We start from the raw sequence: 18,420 nt of genomic DNA, 5'->3' as shown, positions 1-18,420 counted from the left end.
TTTCCTGTGATTTAAATGTTTTACGTTTTCTTTATGATTTCATTTACATTTACAATTGACACAGCCAGAAAAGGAAAACATCAGAGCATCAATACAAAGTCAGTATTCCTGTACAGCTGTATGAAACTGTTACCTTAGGTAAAAATAAAGAAATGCCTTTAGATTTAATGGCTCATGGGTTTAGAAAAGAAAGAAAGAAAGAAAGAAGAAAGTCTTATGTATTGTCTATCTACCAATACATATATATATATATATATATATGCATTTTATAAGTTGGAAAATGACCAAACTAAACTAAACTAAACTAAGTAAGAATAAAAACGAAAGGATATAAATATAAGACCAAAAACAAGGCGAAAATAAGAAAAAAAGAAAGACAACCGAAAAGAAAGAAATAAAAGACCGATAAGTAAGACATTAAGGAAGACCAAAAAGTAAAAAAAAAAGAAATAAAGAAATATAGACCAAAAACAAGGACCAAAAAAAGTAAAAAGAAAAAAACAAAAAACAAAGACAACCAAAAATAAAGAAATAAAAGACCAAAAAGTAAGAAAAAAAACAAACAAAAAGAAAGAAAGATATATAAGACCAAAACAAAGAAGCAAAAAGAAAAACAAAAACAAAAAAAGAAAGACAACTAAAAGAAAGGAAAAAAGATCAAAAAATAAGATAGAAAGACCAAAAAGTAAGCAAAAAAGAAAGACAGACCAAAAACAGACATAAAAGTAAGAAAAAAAGAAAATTTAAAAAAAGACCAAAGAAATAAATAAATGAAAGAGTAAAATGTAAGAAAGAAAAACCAAAAAGATAGAGCAAAAAGAAGACAAAAAAACATGACAAAGAAAGGACAGAAAGACAGAAACACCAAAGAGCAAAGACAGATAGATAGATAGATAGATAGATAGATAGATAGATAGATAGATAGATAGATAGATAGAACCCCTCAACAGTGTCAGGCTCCTGTCACACACATTTAAAAGTCTCCCGGGTGCTTTCACACACACATCTTGTGACTATTGTTGCGTGCATCCAGGTGGCACAGAGACCTGTTGCAGAGCAGAGGACCGGACAGGTTTCTCTGGAGAAGTAAACTGTGAGGTAACAGCACCGTCTGCTCAGCAGTGATGGCTTTTGTTACCACCAGATGACAGTATTTATCCTCTCAGCTTGTCTGGACATTATTACCGTGACCTCTGTGGACCCCTAGTGGAGGGACAGGGAACAGCACATGTCTTGCAGGGCCTGATCTAACAATGCAGAGGGTTTAACCTAAATGCATCTAGTGTTTTAATTAAGACTAAATTTACAGTAGATAACATGAATCTCCTGAGCCTTTAGACAAAACACACATAGACAGAATTTAATTGATCTGAGATTAAAAAGCTCTGTGTGTTTAAAAATGCATGCTCAAGTATGCAAATGCTGAATACGAGAGAGGGAGAAAACTTCTCCAAATCATTTTAGTATTTTTTTTTTTTTAAATACAGATTTTCCTTAAAGCCTCTCAAACCCACTGATGATCATAAAAATTCAGATTCAAAAAGATAATTTATTAAACAGTGGCAGGAAGATTATTCTTGGAATATTTATCCACACTGCAGTGAGCGGGGTCGAGTCACATGCATGATAGAAAAGGTCAATGAAATGGATTGAGTGTGGAGAAAATCATTGCACACTCTTATTTCTCTGCCAAAAGGTCTTCAGTGGCATTAATGTCCTGCTCTCTGTGATATATAATGAAAGATTGAGTGTGTGTGTGTGAGAGTGGTTTAGGTCTACTGAGTCTTCATTACACCAGAGCTGGGTCCACTCCTGTCCTCTGCCCTCACTCATTGCCTCTCCCAGTGCTGGCCAGGAATAATGAATTACAGTGGATGCCATGGGGGGCTGAGTGAGTGGCTCAGAAGTGGACTCCATTTTAGCTCAAATTACCTCTCAGATCCCATTCAAATGGCAGTCTCAGGCTGCACTCCACCTTCTCTACACACCCCTATCTGAGGGTGCAATTATCCCTCCACACCTTTTCTTCATTTACTCATTTGTGTGGCTGTTTCCAGCCCTTTTTTGTGGCCACTCTTCCACTGCTTTGGGGGCTAAATCAAAGGAATAATAGCAGAACATCTACATAAAAAACACAGGGGCTAGGCTACAGATGCAGCATCGTCTTTAACAGTGTAAACAACAGTTCAGTGTCTCAGTGGGATTTATCAGTTCAGTCAGCATGCTCAGCCTTGTGTGCCATTCCTGTTGATTCCTCCTCTTCCTCCGCAGGACAATAATAAAATGACAGCCTAAACCTCAGGTGATGGCACATTATGCATGCCATCCAAACAAATCCTTCCCAGTGTAAATTAAACACACCCAGTGCATCTTACAGCCCAGATCAGTCTCTGTAAATCGACCAGGGTAATAATAAGAACTGAATAAAAGGTAATGGAATAAATCAAGCTGAGCATTTCCATTGCATGATCTATCCTGAGAGGCAGACAACAACAAAAAAACTCTGCATTTTTGTGCAAAACTCGCAGACAGTAGGCTAAAAATTTACAACCTCGGGTCAATATCCATCTTCAGTTTCCTCTAAAATATAAAAGAATTAAATATGAGGAGATGCTCTGTCAATCTGGATCCAGCTAATTATCTCACTGATTAAGATTATGTGTAAATCTGAGGGCTTAAATTGTGTAAATGAAACACATATTTATCAAAATATCAAATATGAAAAAGAAGCATTCAATCATTCAGACTCCTAAAAATGAAAAGCAGACACCTGTTGTGTGGATATACAGAGGAGAAATCTACACCTCTGAAATATGTCACCACATTGAATATTGTCAAAGAATGGAGGCCTCATTTGCATAATCCAAATCGCGCTCGCAGCCCTGTTTAGGATGCACTAAAGGTCGGTGTTTGTCATGTTTTAATTAGTCTTCATTAGTAGGCGTAAGAGACATTTCTGTGGAGCAACAGGCACGCAGCCTATTCATCTCGGCTGCTGAGAGACGCGCAAAAAGTTGGCAAGGCTAAATCCATCTGGGAAAGTTATTGCGCCTAAAATGGCCTTTGACAGCCCGCCCACTGATAAGTGACAAATTCACAACATATCCGCGGCTAGGGGGGTAAAAACAACTCAGGTGCACGCGGGGTGAAAGGGACTCCGTCGCACATGGCGCTTTCAGGGGAGTCCAGCACTATTTTGGCGAGTTGGAAACGGCGCAGGGCGCGATGCCACACAGGGAGAGGGGTCGGAAACCCGCTTATGACTGACCTCCTTCCACTATAATTAAAGTTGCAAGCTGGACACGGAGGCATAACATGAATTGTTTCGCACATTTAGAGTGAACTCCGATCTGAAATCAGAAATAAACGGGAGGGAAAAGCTTGAAAGCATGCTGGGCATTTTCTCTGTGTGACAACTTTTCATTTTAATGCCTAACTTTTAAAAGTCTGTGCTATGATATGATCGCAGCTGGAGTGCTGGTTTGACATTTGTAAATGTATGTGTGTGTGTGTGTAATTCCTTATGGTGAGCCACAGGTTGCAGGGCTGCAAGTTTGAACTACTTTAAAGTTGTTCAGATTTAAGATAAACACAATTTGGAGACGTATCTAGTAAAGGGTGTAGGTTTCCTTTTCAAAATTTGGAGGGACATTTATGAAACATTTGGAAATTTTGAGCATCAAACACTGATTTTTATATGTCTGATTTTTTTTTTAAATGCCAGTTTTGTTAAAATAAATGTTTTCTACTAGTTTCCACACGTGTGTATCCAGCCTTATCTTTTAACACACACTTCCTAAAAATGCACCCCTGCTTCCACATGCTCTTCCGCCTTTGATATGCAGGATATTTACATGATCTTTAAACGAATTAAACTCAAAATATTACACATTTTGGTGTGGTGACCCGATATCCCACTGTTCTGTCTGCTTGCGTAAACCTGCTCTCAGATAACACTTCATCCTGCAGCAAGTGCTTTCCACCTGTCTCCCTCCCACTTGTTCCTCCTTGCTCATAAACGCACGTATAGGGACCTCGAGACAGGTGCACGAGGCATTTGGACGATCCAAAGCCCGTGAAGCATCCTGGGTGCCCCGCAAAGGAGCAAAAACTTTAAGGGGGTTAGCGGGGGGGCGGGGGTCAGTGAGCATCAGGTAGACTTTTACATTACACTGGCTTTTCTTTAAGATCTGTTTAGCAGCATTTCCATTCTTTCTTACCCCCCCACCCCATTACTCCCCCTATTTGTTCTGTATGACGGAGAATGTAAACCCATTAACCTTACGGAAATAGGCACCACGTGCAGGTCACAAGTAAGACGTGGAAAGTCCAGGCGAGCAGCTGGACAAATACAGTAGGTGGAAAACACTGCGGGCCTGACACCAGTTGAGTATCACCAACATGACACTTTGAGGCTTGTGGGGAAAGTATTAAGAAATAAAAACTCATCAGCCAGATGACTTTTATATGTTTATTTAGACGTGGTAATAACAGTGAAACCTTAATTCAGAGTTTCAGGCTTTAGGTCTGAGAGAGGATGTTTCTGCTCCATATGGCTAAGCGTCTTTACGCTTCCTGTTCCTTGCGCATGTGTTTCTTTCTTTTTTGTAACCCTTTATTTCCTTTAATGAAGCCTTAAAGTAACAATTCTGGACTGGCTGTTTTAATCATATCTTCTGGGTTTAAATAATTTCACAATAAAATGCATATGGTGTGCAGTGATTTTAAAACAATTCACGTTTGGCATGAATTTCCTATAAAAATCAAATTATTTCTGTGTTGCGTTTACCCCTCAAGCTGTGATATATTTTGGGGTGTATCTATCTATGTATTTTTGTTTTATTTTTTTAGTCAGAGCTGGATGGTGTGTTATTTTAGCCTTGAAGTTTGATTTCAAATTCCGTTTTTTGCAATTAAAAATTGAGAAATTGAATAAAACCTCACAGGGACCAACTCGGGCTCTTAGCACACATTTTTTAGGATCCACACACCTACCTGCTCACCAACTTTGTTAAAACTATATTTTCCACTTGGGCAAACCCAAAAGTCAATATTAAATGTTCAAAACTTGCCACAGTTTTATGTTGGTCTAGTTTACAAGTTTCCTACTCTACCTTCAACACTGCAGGAACTTTTCCTCACCTATTTTTCCTCTTATGAGAGATAAGAAAACTTTTAAAAAATATTTTTTCTACTTCTAGAATAAAGTGGATATTCAAACACGAGTGCTGCTGTTTTGTTTCACTTTTTTGGGCACTTTAAGAAATATTAAAAAACGTGGAAAAATCACAGACTACCCGCCGAACATCTTCCTCACATTAGTGAAGCGTTCAGGAGTTTGCTGATGGGAGCTCAGCTGCATTCAATTAGCCTTCATCCAATTTAGCTGAGGCCTTAATTGCGCTCAGGGTGGTGCAGTTGTTTGTGCTAAGCTTCTGTTTGAGACTTCTGTGGAGAAATACGAGCCGCTCCTGAAGAACAATCCCAATTCAAATGAGACTTATCTACGCCAGACCGATCAGACGGATTAAGAGTTATTAAAACCTATAAAGGGCTGAAACCAGAAGATCCAACAGCCCCAAAGTCCGCTGCGTGGCGACTCCAGAGGATTCCTCTGTAAACACATCCACACCAAGGCAAAAATTATATAGACATCATCTACATACGGTGATGTATGATGAATAAATAGTGGGGTAAAGCATATCTGGAAGGCTGTTTGGCAACAGAGGCAAAAATAAATTAATCTGACTTTGAGGAGCACAGCCTCACTACATGTTTTCCTTAAAACTAAAAAGCCAATCTTCAGTTTTATATCATGTTGTAGCTTTTAAAGAAGAATAAGAAGCAGTTTATGAGTTAACCCAAATTAGCTTTAACATATGAGCAGTAAATGACGCATGGGTTCGTGTTTTACGCACCAAAAATATCCATATCTTAACACAAGTGGCACAAATGCACCAATTCGATCATCTTACTGCATTTGTTTTTAACCCAAATTTATATTTTTCCACTTAAATTTCTTGTGATCTGCACTTTTCTCCAACACTCAACACACTACACGTTCTGGAAAATTCCTGGAAAACAATAGAGCTTTGGAAACAGGTGGAACTACCTCACCAAATCCTACAATTTATTTCAGTTTTCTTTCTAAACTCATTTGACTTTTTGCAGTGGAGACTATACGCAATTAGGCCCGCTTCTAATCTTGTCTAATTCGGCTGCCATGCTCTTGGCTGACCCGGGATGGAAAAAAAAAAAAACAGGGGGCAGCGAGCTTCCAGGCCCACAAAAGCACAACAAAAAAAATCATACAGGATCATCAAATAGGAGAGACTTGCTTTCAGGTTTTGAAAGGCACAGGAAGCTGGAGGATTTGGTCCGACCCCTGCATGGTGACAGAGCTGATATCTTTTAGAGACCCCCATTCATCTGGAGGGAGGGATGGTGGCCGGGAGAGGGAGGGAGGGAGGGAGGGAGGGGAGGAAGAGGAGGAGGAGGAGGAGGAGGAGGAGGAGGAGGGGTGGTGTTGCTGGGGTAGGGGTGGGGTTGGAGGGGGCTCAGGGTGCATCTGCAGAGGTCCCACCACCCTCTGATCTGTGAGCTGGCACACATCACGGCGTCCATTCACAAATCCTCCTTCTGCGCGTCACCTTTTGTAGTACTCCATAGTACTGAGCGCTGGTGACGTGTAAGACAATCCTACCAAGGAAAATACAGAGGAAAAAAATAGGTTATAGGAACTCAAGGACAGGGCACATGCGCACAATGCATGCGATTTATTATAGTAGTAGGAGGGGTGTGTATATATGTGTGAGCGCGAGGAGGAGGGGGAGGAGGAGGGGGAGGGGGTGTGGAGCCATAAGTGAATATGAAATAGACCCAGTTGCTGGATTTATAGGCTCCATGGAAACAAAATTAGACGTTCAAACAGCATGTTTTTAATCAAAAATAGGGAATATTAACCCTTCAATGCAAAGCACAACACACTCTCTGGTGCTTCTTGAAACAAACAAGAGAAAAGACATGAGAATCTGAAGCATTCACTAATTTAGCACAACCTGACATGTGCAACAATCAATATTTCCTGCTTCCCTGAACAAGAACAGAATGTATTCATGATAAATACTCACTTTATACAAGCTATGCTTTAACTATGAGGCAGTTTACACCTTTAAAATAGCCAAAATAACAGGCTGCGTTGCTGATAATGTGCTCGAGTGTTGGCAAATACAAGCAATGATAACAGGAATTTCCCAAAACTTCATATCATCGATTTGACCCAGCTGCTGGCGGCTATTTGTTACGTGACAGAGTGCTGTGGAAATGAGAGCAAATAAGAATATGAAACATTTGTGTTGAGGATGGCAGACATTTTAAATAATCAGGAACTGGTTTATAATAGTCGCCTCGTCTTTAACTACAAGCCTGTTGGAACACTGGATAATGTTTTATCACGATGTGGAAAACCTGCACATGCACAGGTTTTAAAGTCACCTTGGATAAAAACTACACACGTCTGTAATACAAAAAACTGAGGCCTGCTTATTAAGCACGTGTGTGCACGTTTTAACATCAGTTTTTGATCATGATACAGGCAAGAAAAATAAAAAATACTGTGCATTCATGTATCAATTTCACCGCGTCTCGACAGGCCTGGATACAAAACAAAAAAAATGATGTCCAAGGGTGAGCTACCATCATAAAAGCTTCCTTTTAAAATCCCATTTTCCCAACTGTTTTAATCAATATTTTAAGAAACAAACATCCAAAGACTAAATATGAGGGGGCTTCACTTTCTAAAGCAACATAGCCGATGAAGAGGAAGACAATAAAACTACAAAGCAAGCATGCCACCAAAAAAAAAAGTCAGACACAATATTAAATAATATTTTTTTAAAAACAGACTTACTAAAAGCTTCATATAAGTTGATTATTTCCTGACTTTTCTTGCGAAAATAAAATAAAAACAATGGTAATATGCGAATAAATTGGATGCTACACTATTTTAACCCTTCACCAACCAGGACAAACTGTCCTACAGCGTGTTTTCATCTCTAACCAGTAAAAGTTAGTCTAGCTCATATGTCAAACTACAGAAATCATCAGTGAGTAAACATTCTGCTAAAACAGGACACATTTTACCGCCACACAGCAAAACAAGCCAGTAAAAGTCACCAGACAATGGTGAATCAAAACCCCACAATAGTAGGATTATGTGCTGTACGGTATACACTGCAAAAAATACACATGGTCTAGTTTTGAGTATTAAAAAGCATGTTCTACTGCTAAAAGCTGCAGTGGGGTGAGATGACTCCTGCACACTGATCTTTCACCTGTTTGGAGCATTTCTTGTAAAGGGTATCCTTGTGCGTAAAATCCCGATCTGCTACCATCATTCTCATTTTTTTGTTTTAAAACGTCGCTTCAAAATAGAAACAAGTGGAATAAGAGCCAGATGTGTTAGTTTTTAAAGAAAAATACGATACTGAGGCTTATTAGAAGCATAGATGGTGTGTTTTAGTGTGTTTTCTGCAGTGCACACAGGCTTGTATTATAATTCAGAGGCTGAAATGGTGTCATTTCCTCCAGACATGAGTGTTTTGCTGTGAGGTTAGAGGCCAAGCCCAGGCGGTAGCGGCCTGTCTGTGCCTCCATTGTCTGCTGCTTATTTAGCGCTCAACATTAATCTGCGCTTCCCCTCACAAGTGAGAAACAATCGCAGCATGAGAGTGGCCTGTCTAATTACATCTTTCACTCCCAACTTTCACTTCAGCAGCCGACGGGAGAGCCTGGATGGGCCCTTTGTGATATGGGGGCCATGTGAGAGAGGAGAAAAAGGGCGTTCAGGTAGATTTTGGGGGATAACACTATTTAAAATGCAGCAATGTCAGAAGGCAAGAATTCTCTTTGAAAAGAGGAATACTATTCAAGGGGTCAGCCTAAAGCCTGTGATGTGGTATTTTGTGAATCTGTGCGCATATGAGGTGTCCATACGCGTTTGGACGCAAACCCAAGATTAACCCCAAACAAATATTTTAGCTAGTAAGACTTCACAATAATCGCTTTGCAATTTGCACAAAGGCTGTGTTTAACAAGTGAAAAGTCAAGGATAGATTGTTTCCCGCAGGACAATACCAGACTCGAGTTTAAATTACAGGGTCCAACGTGTCACAAATGCACATTTAAACAACAGTTTTGTGCAGCAGGTTATTGTTACAACCTCCACAGCATCCAAAAAAACCCTTATTTTTATGACAAACGTCACCACAGCTCAAATAAATCTGAACAATCTGTCATAAAATAATCACATTATACAGCAATGTCCTGTGTGCGCTTTAGAAATATGGATCCAAGTTACTCCCACTCCCCAAAAAACTAAAACAAAGACAACAGATGCTTGTTATAATAAAAAGAAAGCAGCTGTCTGACTTCCCTAACTGAATTGTTCAAAGGCTCCTCACTCAGTCTGAGTCTTGCTGCTCCTCTGGTCCTCCTCGATGCCCCCTTTTTTCTTTTACGCGCAGCCCCGGTTCAAACGCCAGCGGAGAACCGGCTGCGCCATCCCTGCAGTCCGGTGGCGTCCTGGGAGGAGAAAAAGCAAACTTAGCCCTGGTCAGCAAAGTTACTCAAAGTTTTGTCTTTGGCGCGACTCAGTATCCTGAGCACCGTGCACAAAACAGTTTGTTTGCATCACTGATTTCTTTTAAAGGGATATGGACCCAGTTCTTGGTCGACCGCAGCGTCACGACAGGCGAACATGAGAACATCAAAAATACTTAAGGCACATCTCTGCGCGTTTTGAGAGCCAGACAGGGGGGGAAACTCTTTGGCTGTCACATTTCAGTTTTGATGCATTTTGTTGCCAATTATGACTCGACTGAAAGCAACACGTCACATTAGGCACATCCTGCAAATAAAGTGGTTACATTACAAGATAAAACAGTAAATGCGTTGCTGCTATGGTTTAAAATAAAGATGCATGTTTTTAGATTTAATTTAAATACAACAAAATACAGTTACTCCAGCTTTAGCTCTAAATATGAGCATACAGACATGCAGCTGCTCTGTTTTACGCATTTAACCTTGGCCAGGACAATCTGACTTTAACTTACTCTGAGTCCAGCTAACCTTACAGGTGCTATAATGACATTTAATGCAGATATCGTGTAGTGTTCATGCTAATAATGGTGCTTTCAGTGTTGTCTAAAAAGGTGTATTTTCAGATGATATTTTAACACATGTTGCACAAAGATTTGCACGTCACGGATCCCCAAATGCATCCACAGTGGTCTATTTTACCTTTTACGCAAGGATTTTTGTCTAATTTGCGTTTAAATGAGAAGATTTTTGGTTGTTATTGTTTTTTAAATCAAACTGTATTGCACTAAGGGTGTCTTTAAGTGTCCTGAATGCAACTTATGTGCACCGAAAATGTGTTATAGTGCATTAAAATGTCGTAAAAATGTACCATTTCTTGTTTTACTGGGAATCCCTCCCTGCCCTGCAAGCGAGGAACCCCGGGGGTCCCCACAACCTACTTTGACAGCCGATGCTTCAATCTCCCATTGTTTTTAATAAACACAGACAAGCTGGTGTGCATCGTGTTTCCCCTTCTGCAAACTAAAACTCCAAAAAATTAAGTTACAGTTTCATAAACACAGATTAATTATTGGGGGGTATCTGTGAGCATGCACTGGATTTAAATTAGGCTTCTCCCTCCGTCAGTCCAGGACTCTTTCCCTTTACTAAGGCGAGGATGGGCGTTTGTGGACTGCTCTGGAGTCTGCGTCACGTGGCCTGGTTTCTGCCATCCTATTGGTGCAAGGCACGTGTCTGGGAGGACGGTGGGAAAACGTCACTCGGGGGGCTCGTATTGAAAATAAGAACAAAACTCCAGAGTGAGAGTATTAGAGCATCAGTTTAGGAGCCTCTTTATTTACCCTTAGTTTAGTTTAGGTGTAGGCATTACTGAGCACACTGAAATCGGATAACACTAAATTGGACGGTGCGCAAATGGCACATGTTTTAGCTGTGCGCTCTCAGTTGTAACCCGAGGTTGAGGGAATATATGTCAAAAAAGTATGCTTTTCTCAGAGGACACTACCGCAAGGCTTTGCATGGTGTCCAAGGCACTCACTAGTATTTGAGTTTTATTTTTTTATTTATTTCACGCGTGCAGCTTTTTTTCCCTGCAATTTTAATTTACCCTGAAGTTCTTTGCGAATTTTATTGCAGCGGAGAGAGCGATAAAGGGGTTAAAGAGAGTAAAGCGGGGAAAGTGAATCAGTATGGAAGAAAATGATCACGGCAACAGAGACGTGGTGGAGCGGCAGGAGTCGGCGGATGAATCCAACAGAGCCATCCTTCCCCTCTTACAGGCGCCGGGGAACCTGCAGATCCCTCACCGGGTCACCAATTTCTTCATCGACAACATCCTGCGGCCGGATTTCGGACGGAAAAAGGACGGGGGCGCAAACCGCGAAGAGAACAGCGTGGCATCGCGGGAGAGCCACAGCAGCCCCGACGCCCCTCAGACCGAGCCGGTGGGGAACACGGTGCCGGCGGAGGGGACCTCCACTCCACACACGGTTACCGGGACCAAGAAGCCCGCTATAGCCGCCGAGGAGCCGCTGAAACCCCGCGGGGAGAGCGGAGACCAGTGCCTAAGCTCAGACTCAGACAGTTCCCAAGCCAGCTCAAACCCATCCCACCCTCAGCCCATGCTGTGGCCAGCCTGGGTGTACTGCACCAGATACTCGGACAGGCCTTCTTCAGGTTGGTGGCACCGTGCATGCGTTTTACTCTATACCGTATTCCCGGTAACCTGAAATACCCCGTAACACTGACCCCGGATGCCTTGACCGACTTCTCCGAAGTAGAGTAGGCTGTGGCGAAGCGTGCTGCGCAGCGCAAGATGACATTTTACTGAAGATAAATCAATTTAGATTTTTAAAAATATAATAATTAATGCAGAAATCTTGAGGTAGAGTAGCTGCACGATCGGCGTGTCTTTGCACAACGCAGGAAAAATAGGCGACCACATAAAACCAAATTAAAAAGGGGCTTTTTGGTGAGAGTGGGCATATTTTAAATGCAAACAAGAAAGAAAAAATATTTCTTTTAGGCTGCAAAACATAACTTAATTCTGCATATGTTAACTCCTCTCCAAAATATACAAAACCCTTTTTACGCAACCATTACGCACAGATATTTTCTGCACTAAAATGTTCCCATGCAGGCAGTCTCTTGTATATTTCCTCAGGTTATGAATATGATAATACTGGGGTCCTACATATAGTAAACATCAGCGCGGTGACAGGCTGCATCCAGAAAATCTGCAGGTCTGCAAAATAATAATTGTTGTAGCTGTTTTGCTGCTCAGAAGCGTTAGGCGAGTTGTGTTTGGGATGAATTAAATATGCATCTGATTTCACAATGGACGCTCCAATAGCTTCTGTTTCTACCAGCCAGTGGTGAAGGTTTTTCTGTATTATTTCTTATCTTTAATTATAAGGAAACAAAACCTGTAAGTTGCCAGTCTGCAGAAAAGTTTACATCAGGTGTATTTTTTCTTAGAGTGTATGAAAAGTGGAGTACAACTTGTTCTCATGCATTATGTAACGCTGTATGGAGTGGCGTAGGCGACTACTACGAGTTGTAGAGCTGCACAGTTTTTATATTGGCTGCTTGAAAAAAAAGAAACACACACACACACACACACACACACACACACACACACACACACGCTGATTCATCAGTATAAAGGTTCGGCCTGTGTTATGTGGTTTCATTAATGTTTTCCACACTGTTTGGAGGAGGGAGCCAAACACTAAGTGCGAAGCTCCACTAAACAGGCCTCTATCCAGATGGAAAATTAACGTGTATCTAATGTGCGCTGCTCACATTCTCTTCACGTTTGCCCACTGAGGAGCTCCTCGAGAGGCCCACGAAAACAAAAAAATGCAAAGTAGCTGCATTGAACTGTATCCTGTATTTCCAAACAGTGGCTGAGATGTGTCAGTGATGTTTTTTTCCAAGTGTTGTCCTATTGGTTAATAATTCCTTATTACTACAGACAGTGTCAGCGTGGGGTGTGTGTGTGTGTGTGTGTGTGTGTGTGTGTGTGTGTGTGTGTGTGTGTGTGTGTACACATGTACGTATATGTGTGTAAGCGAGGAAGAGGCATAGAAACAGGGAGGGAGGGGAGGTTTTGATTCTTGGGTGTGTGTTTTTTTCCAGTGGACGTGTCAACATTTTACAACCAGCGCTCCTCATTTTTTACAAGTTTACAAAAAAGATGTGAGGGGAACAATAGAACTTAATTTTGTGATTTTTTTAAAATGCAAAAACCTTCTAAAGACACGGTCACTTTATGGCAACATATGTCTGATGAAACATTTGTTTACTTATTTCTCGATTTTGCAGATGAAGTATGTTTAACATATGGAAAACAGACTTTACGCACGAGCTTTGCGTAAATATGTTGGTGTTATCCTAAATGTGAAGAGGTATATCAGAATACTAGTGTTACGTGGGGTTAGTATTTTAATGAGAAAGCTTAAAAATCTTTGTTTTTTCATTTATAAAGTTGTAAATATGCCCTTTCCCTGATTATCACCCATGCTTTTATTCTTTGCGCATATTTATGAGCATGTTTGGATACTAACAAACCAATATATGTTTGTCTGTGACCCCCCCTCACTCGCATATCCCCCCCACACTGCAGGGCCAAGATCTCGCAAACCAAAGAAGAAAACGACCAGCAAAGAGGACAAGCGACCACGGACGGCCTTCACAGCAGAGCAGCTGCAAAGACTAAAATCGGAGTTTCAGACAAATCGCTATCTGACCGAGCAGAGGCGGCAGAACCTGGCGCAGGAGCTGGGCCTGAACGAGTCCCAGATCAAGATCTGGTTTCAGAACAAGAGGGCCAAAATCAAGAAGGCCACTGGCGCAAAAAACAGCTTGGCCTTGCACCTGATGGCACAAGGACTGTACAATCACGCCACCATCTCGTCGAAAGACGAAAAATCAGACAGCGATTGATTTCCAGAGAAGTCACAGCAGCCTCCTGACGAAAAAGAACCTATAGTAGTCTGATAGATTTTTATAGAGATATCACCGCAAAACTCTACCTACAGTACAGGAATATTTAAAGTTGCCACAGCAGATAAAAATACCACAAAGCTCTATTACTATCACTATAAAGCTGACCCACACAGATACATACAGGAAATTAAAAAAAAAAAATAAAAAAAGAAATCTCACTGGACTGCAAAGAGTCCATACAGGAATATTTATAAGTCTCTATAGCTTCCTATAGGAATATTATAGTGACTTTTCGTTCTATGGGAGGTTTTGTCAAGCCTACAATGCAATAATTTCATCGAATAAAGGGCCAGTGTATAGAGTATACCAGCATAAATTGATTAAAAAAAGAGAGAGATATTTCTGCAATATCACGTCTATAAAAAGATGTTGTATAAAGGTATGTTTTCATTGTTTGTCGCCCCCCCCCGCACCCCCCCACCAGGAGGTACAAACGCTTACACCCACCATTTTTCTATAGGCTACCCATGATTGTCATCATTTTACACTGAACTATAACTGGCACTTGACGTTTCCATCTGTCAGTGAAAGTGAACCAACTGAAGTCCAAAGAATATTTTTCTGCTGCATCCAGGCTACTGTGAATTTAAATAAATGCTAACACGAGTTTTATTTCCATGCTTGTCGGTTTCCTTGGTTGTTTTAATGTAAACATAAAAAAAAGAAGCGGACAGAGGAAATGTTTTTCTTGAGTGTCAGTTGCAGAGCTAATTGGGCAGACAATGAATTTTGATACGTTTTTTAAAAAAGAAAAACCACAGGAACAGTTTATTAGAAGTGACTTTTTTTGTCTAACACGCCACTGAACTAAAAAGCTAAGTTAGGGCCTCGCTTATATGCATGTGGTCGTCTCATAGCCTTTAAAATATGTGCGTATTCCCTTCGTTATACCAATGCATCAGTGCAGCTATTATAGTTTTTAACTAGCAATATGAATCTGTTTTTTTGTAGCTAACTGAATTGAAGGCTATAATGCTGCCTATAAAGTCACAGAACAACTCTGTAGCATAAAGACAATGATGGCAACCATTATGCGCACTCTGGATTATATAGACTATAAAAGCAGGTTATTGGATGTTCTTGTTAAATCTTTCTCTATATACAGTTTTATTACATATCCATTTATCATAAAAAGAAGGCAAATCCGTCAGTGACTGTATTACAAATGTTGGAAATCTCTTATCGTTGTTGAAAGGACTTCATATGTGTATTTATATAGATTATATTGAGAAAAAAAATCTATCCAATGACCAGTGTTGCTTTAGAGTAGATATCTGAGGTGTTTACACTGCTTGTTTATCTTGCAATAACTTCTTTTTGTTTTCTTTTGGTTTTTTTTGTGAATGAAAAATAGTTTATGGGGCCTTTGCATGAAAGCTGCAATTTGTTGTACTTGGGCAAATAACTGTGTTTATAAACTTTGGTCTTTATTGACAGGAGTATGATCGAGCTAAGTTTTAGACTGTATCCATACCAAATTGTGGACTTTTTGCCTTTCAAAGTGTTTTTGTTGTGTATCTGCAAAAAGTGTGTGTGAATTAAAATCCACCAAACAGAAACACACTTTGCCTTAAAAGTTCAAGTGTGAACTTTTTATGAAACAGAACTGTGCCGAATCAGAGAAGCAGTATTACTTCAAATGCAGACTATTCAAGTTTAATGCCTTTATGAAAAACTGCTGGTACGACATTATGAATTTACTCATCAGCGTATATCTATCTATATATGAACATGTTTAAATAAAATTACAACACAGAGTTGTAGAATACAATGCTATTTTTTATTTTATGTTGGGAGTATTCTTTGGTATAAATGTACATAATTTGTATCATGTATTAATTGTGTAATTAACTGCCTCCTGAAAAACTGCAAAAGAAGAGTAAATAAACCTTGAAGATTATACACAAGCAAGTCTCTGGCATCTTTACGTGATATGTATTGTCATTAAAACACAGAAGAAAAATAACTGAGGCCTGGCTGAAGCAGCGACTCAATGCTGAGCTTCTGCAGGCATTATTATCTACAAAAAACAAATGCATTACTCGCCAGAAAAGAGAAATACACACAAAAATAGTTGTAAAGAAATGTTGCCAGATGTCAAATATCCACAAATGCAATCACAAACATTATTAATTTGCATAGCATGACAATCCTCTCCATGCAAACACCCCCTCATTCTATGGGCGGCTCTGCATCACATTCATTGAGGATCAAATTCATGGGTTCTGAGATTAAAACATTTGCGAAAGCATCCAAACATTATGCAAGGGAAAGCCTTGAACAATTCCCAGGCATGTTTCCTCAACAATGCCTTATCTGCATTTCCATACTTGCACCGCTAGTCTTTGAACGCCATGTCTAACGGCCAGTGACTAGCATTAGAGCGGATAGGGCTGCTCCCAGCACTGTCTTCACGACGGTCAGTCTTCCTCGCCGCTTCTGAAAGGAGCCTGTGCTTCTATCACAAGGCAGAAATGGGAGTCGAAAGGAGAGAGTGAGAGAGAGGGGAGGGAGGGAGGGGGGGAGAGACACTAGAGAGAGGGAGAGAGAGCAATGAAGGTCAAAGCCTGTCATGGCTGCAGGTGGCTGGTTTCCCCCCTCCCGCCCCTCAGTAACCCATTCTCCACACACAGCTTTCTCACTCGCTAACTCATACTCTCTCCCTCCCTCACACACACACACACACACACACACACACACATACACTTACACACATCTTACTATCACTTGGTTTTATTTTATTCTTGCCTGGCACGCACACATCCCCACACACTTCATTCATTTCTGTTCCTCCTCACATGCACACATACCCCTGTTGTTTTGGTCCTTCATTCAGCGCATCAATAGGAACCTTCATCAAAATATTCACCGGCAGAGGAGCTCCCCGAAGTTCAGATAGGGACACCAATGCATGAACAATAGCTGGAGCTGTACGGCTGCATGGGCACATTCTGCTGGAACAAAAGCTTTTTATCGGAGAATAATTTGTCTCATCGCCAAAAGTGAGATTCAGGTGGTCGAGTGACCAGACGTGGTCCATGTTTGGGCCTCTAATCACTCCATGCAACAGGAAAGTCTTGCATTGCAGTAAAAACATATGACAGTGGAAATCATCAGTTATCTGGGTGGAAAACACTGAGAAATAAACACCTCTGGAGCAGGATGCAGAAGTTGTAAAAAACACCTGGAATAAAAGTTATTTTGTGCTGACAATTTCACAAAGTTCTCATGCTGTAAAAATGGAAGTGAGCACAGGATACATCAGGAAAGTATCAATGTCTACCTCTAAACACAAAAGGGCCCCATCCTGCTATGACCTCTCCTACCATCCTCCCCCTCCCCTACTGTGTCATTTACCCAGTTTCTAAATGCTTCCTACGGCCAGAGTGGAATCTGCTCAGAGGTGCCTAGGCTTTGTGGCGGAAACATAATTAAAGTGGTGAAAGATGTAAAAGGTGAAGAATGGGGATGACATCAGGCCAATTTCACACTTGGCACTCGAATGGCTAGGTCCAAGCCAGGACTCTTGCCTCGCAACACAGATCAAAGCCCACTGTCACCGCACCAGTGCAGGAAAAAAAGAGGCAAAAGGACACCTAACTATGCTAATCCCCAGGACGAATATATTTTAATCTTGTTAGAATACAAGTTAATGCCGTGGCTCAGTGACTGAACTTTCTGGCAAGAATGAGAGGTGGACAGAATTACTTTTACCTTTTCTACATGAGGTGCCTCTGTCTGGCACCGGATAAACAGCCGGAGTCTGAACAAACTTTCTTTTGGGCAAACTCAGCACATTATCGAGCCACATACTGTACAGGCAGCAGATAGCAGTCACAAGCCAGTGAAAAGGCGAGCAACAGTTTTCATTAAGAACAACGATGGAGGGGAGAAAAAAAAACCTCCAGTGGCTGTGTCAGTGACCCCGTCTGAATCCCCACTAGGGCACCTAACATGCAAAGGAAATGAGTATTTTGTGGACTGGTTTGTCCCCTCTCACATTGAGCCCTCCGTTCTCAAAAGCACCTTGGTAACCCTTGATCTCTCATGTATGGAAGTCAGGGCACTGGGGCCTGCAGAAGTTGACTAGGCAGACAATAGCAAGCGGATGCTTTCTGGAAAAGTCACACCCAGGCAACTCTCATTTCACACACCCGTGTTTGAGCGACCCTTGAAAAGAGATGCAAGACTTTTCAATAAAGATTCTTTTTGTTAACGAAATTCAGGAAAAACAAATCTCTCTGTGCCTTTTTCCCATGTAGCGACCATATCTGGGTGCTTTAGCGGATGTTTCCTGCTTTGGGGAATAAA

At 40.9% G+C, this 18,420-nt stretch overlaps 1 protein-coding gene and 1 long non-coding RNA gene across 2 annotated transcripts in view; one reads left to right on the top strand and one right to left on the bottom strand.

Moving 5' to 3' along the window:
• Positions 1-6,526: 6,526 nt before the first annotated feature.
• The window catches only part of LOC125882180 (uncharacterized), a 32,484-nt gene continuing 20,590 nt past the window's right edge, over positions 6,527-18,420 (bottom strand). The window contains exons 7-8 of the long non-coding RNA XR_007448314.1: positions 9,462-9,582; positions 6,527-6,699 (exon numbers count right to left, since the gene is read on the bottom strand). This is a non-coding gene — a long non-coding RNA (uncharacterized LOC125882180). The remainder of the gene's footprint in view (positions 6,700-9,461; positions 9,583-18,420) is intronic.
• Positions 9,573-17,223, top strand: en2a (engrailed homeobox 2a). The gene is made up of 2 exons (XM_049565890.1): positions 9,573-11,775; positions 13,727-17,223. Exons 1-2 carry the CDS (start codon positions 11,289-11,291, stop codon positions 14,044-14,046), a joined length of 807 nt encoding a protein of 268 aa, XP_049421847.1. The 5' UTR covers positions 9,573-11,288; the 3' UTR covers positions 14,047-17,223.

This window comes from Epinephelus fuscoguttatus, linkage group LG21, assembly GCF_011397635.1.
Source record: "Epinephelus fuscoguttatus linkage group LG21, E.fuscoguttatus.final_Chr_v1".
NCBI classification, from domain to species: domain Eukaryota; kingdom Metazoa; phylum Chordata; class Actinopteri; order Perciformes; family Serranidae; genus Epinephelus; species Epinephelus fuscoguttatus.
The sequence above is the reverse complement of the archived record's forward strand: the minus strand, read 5'-3'. Positions and strand labels throughout refer to the sequence as shown.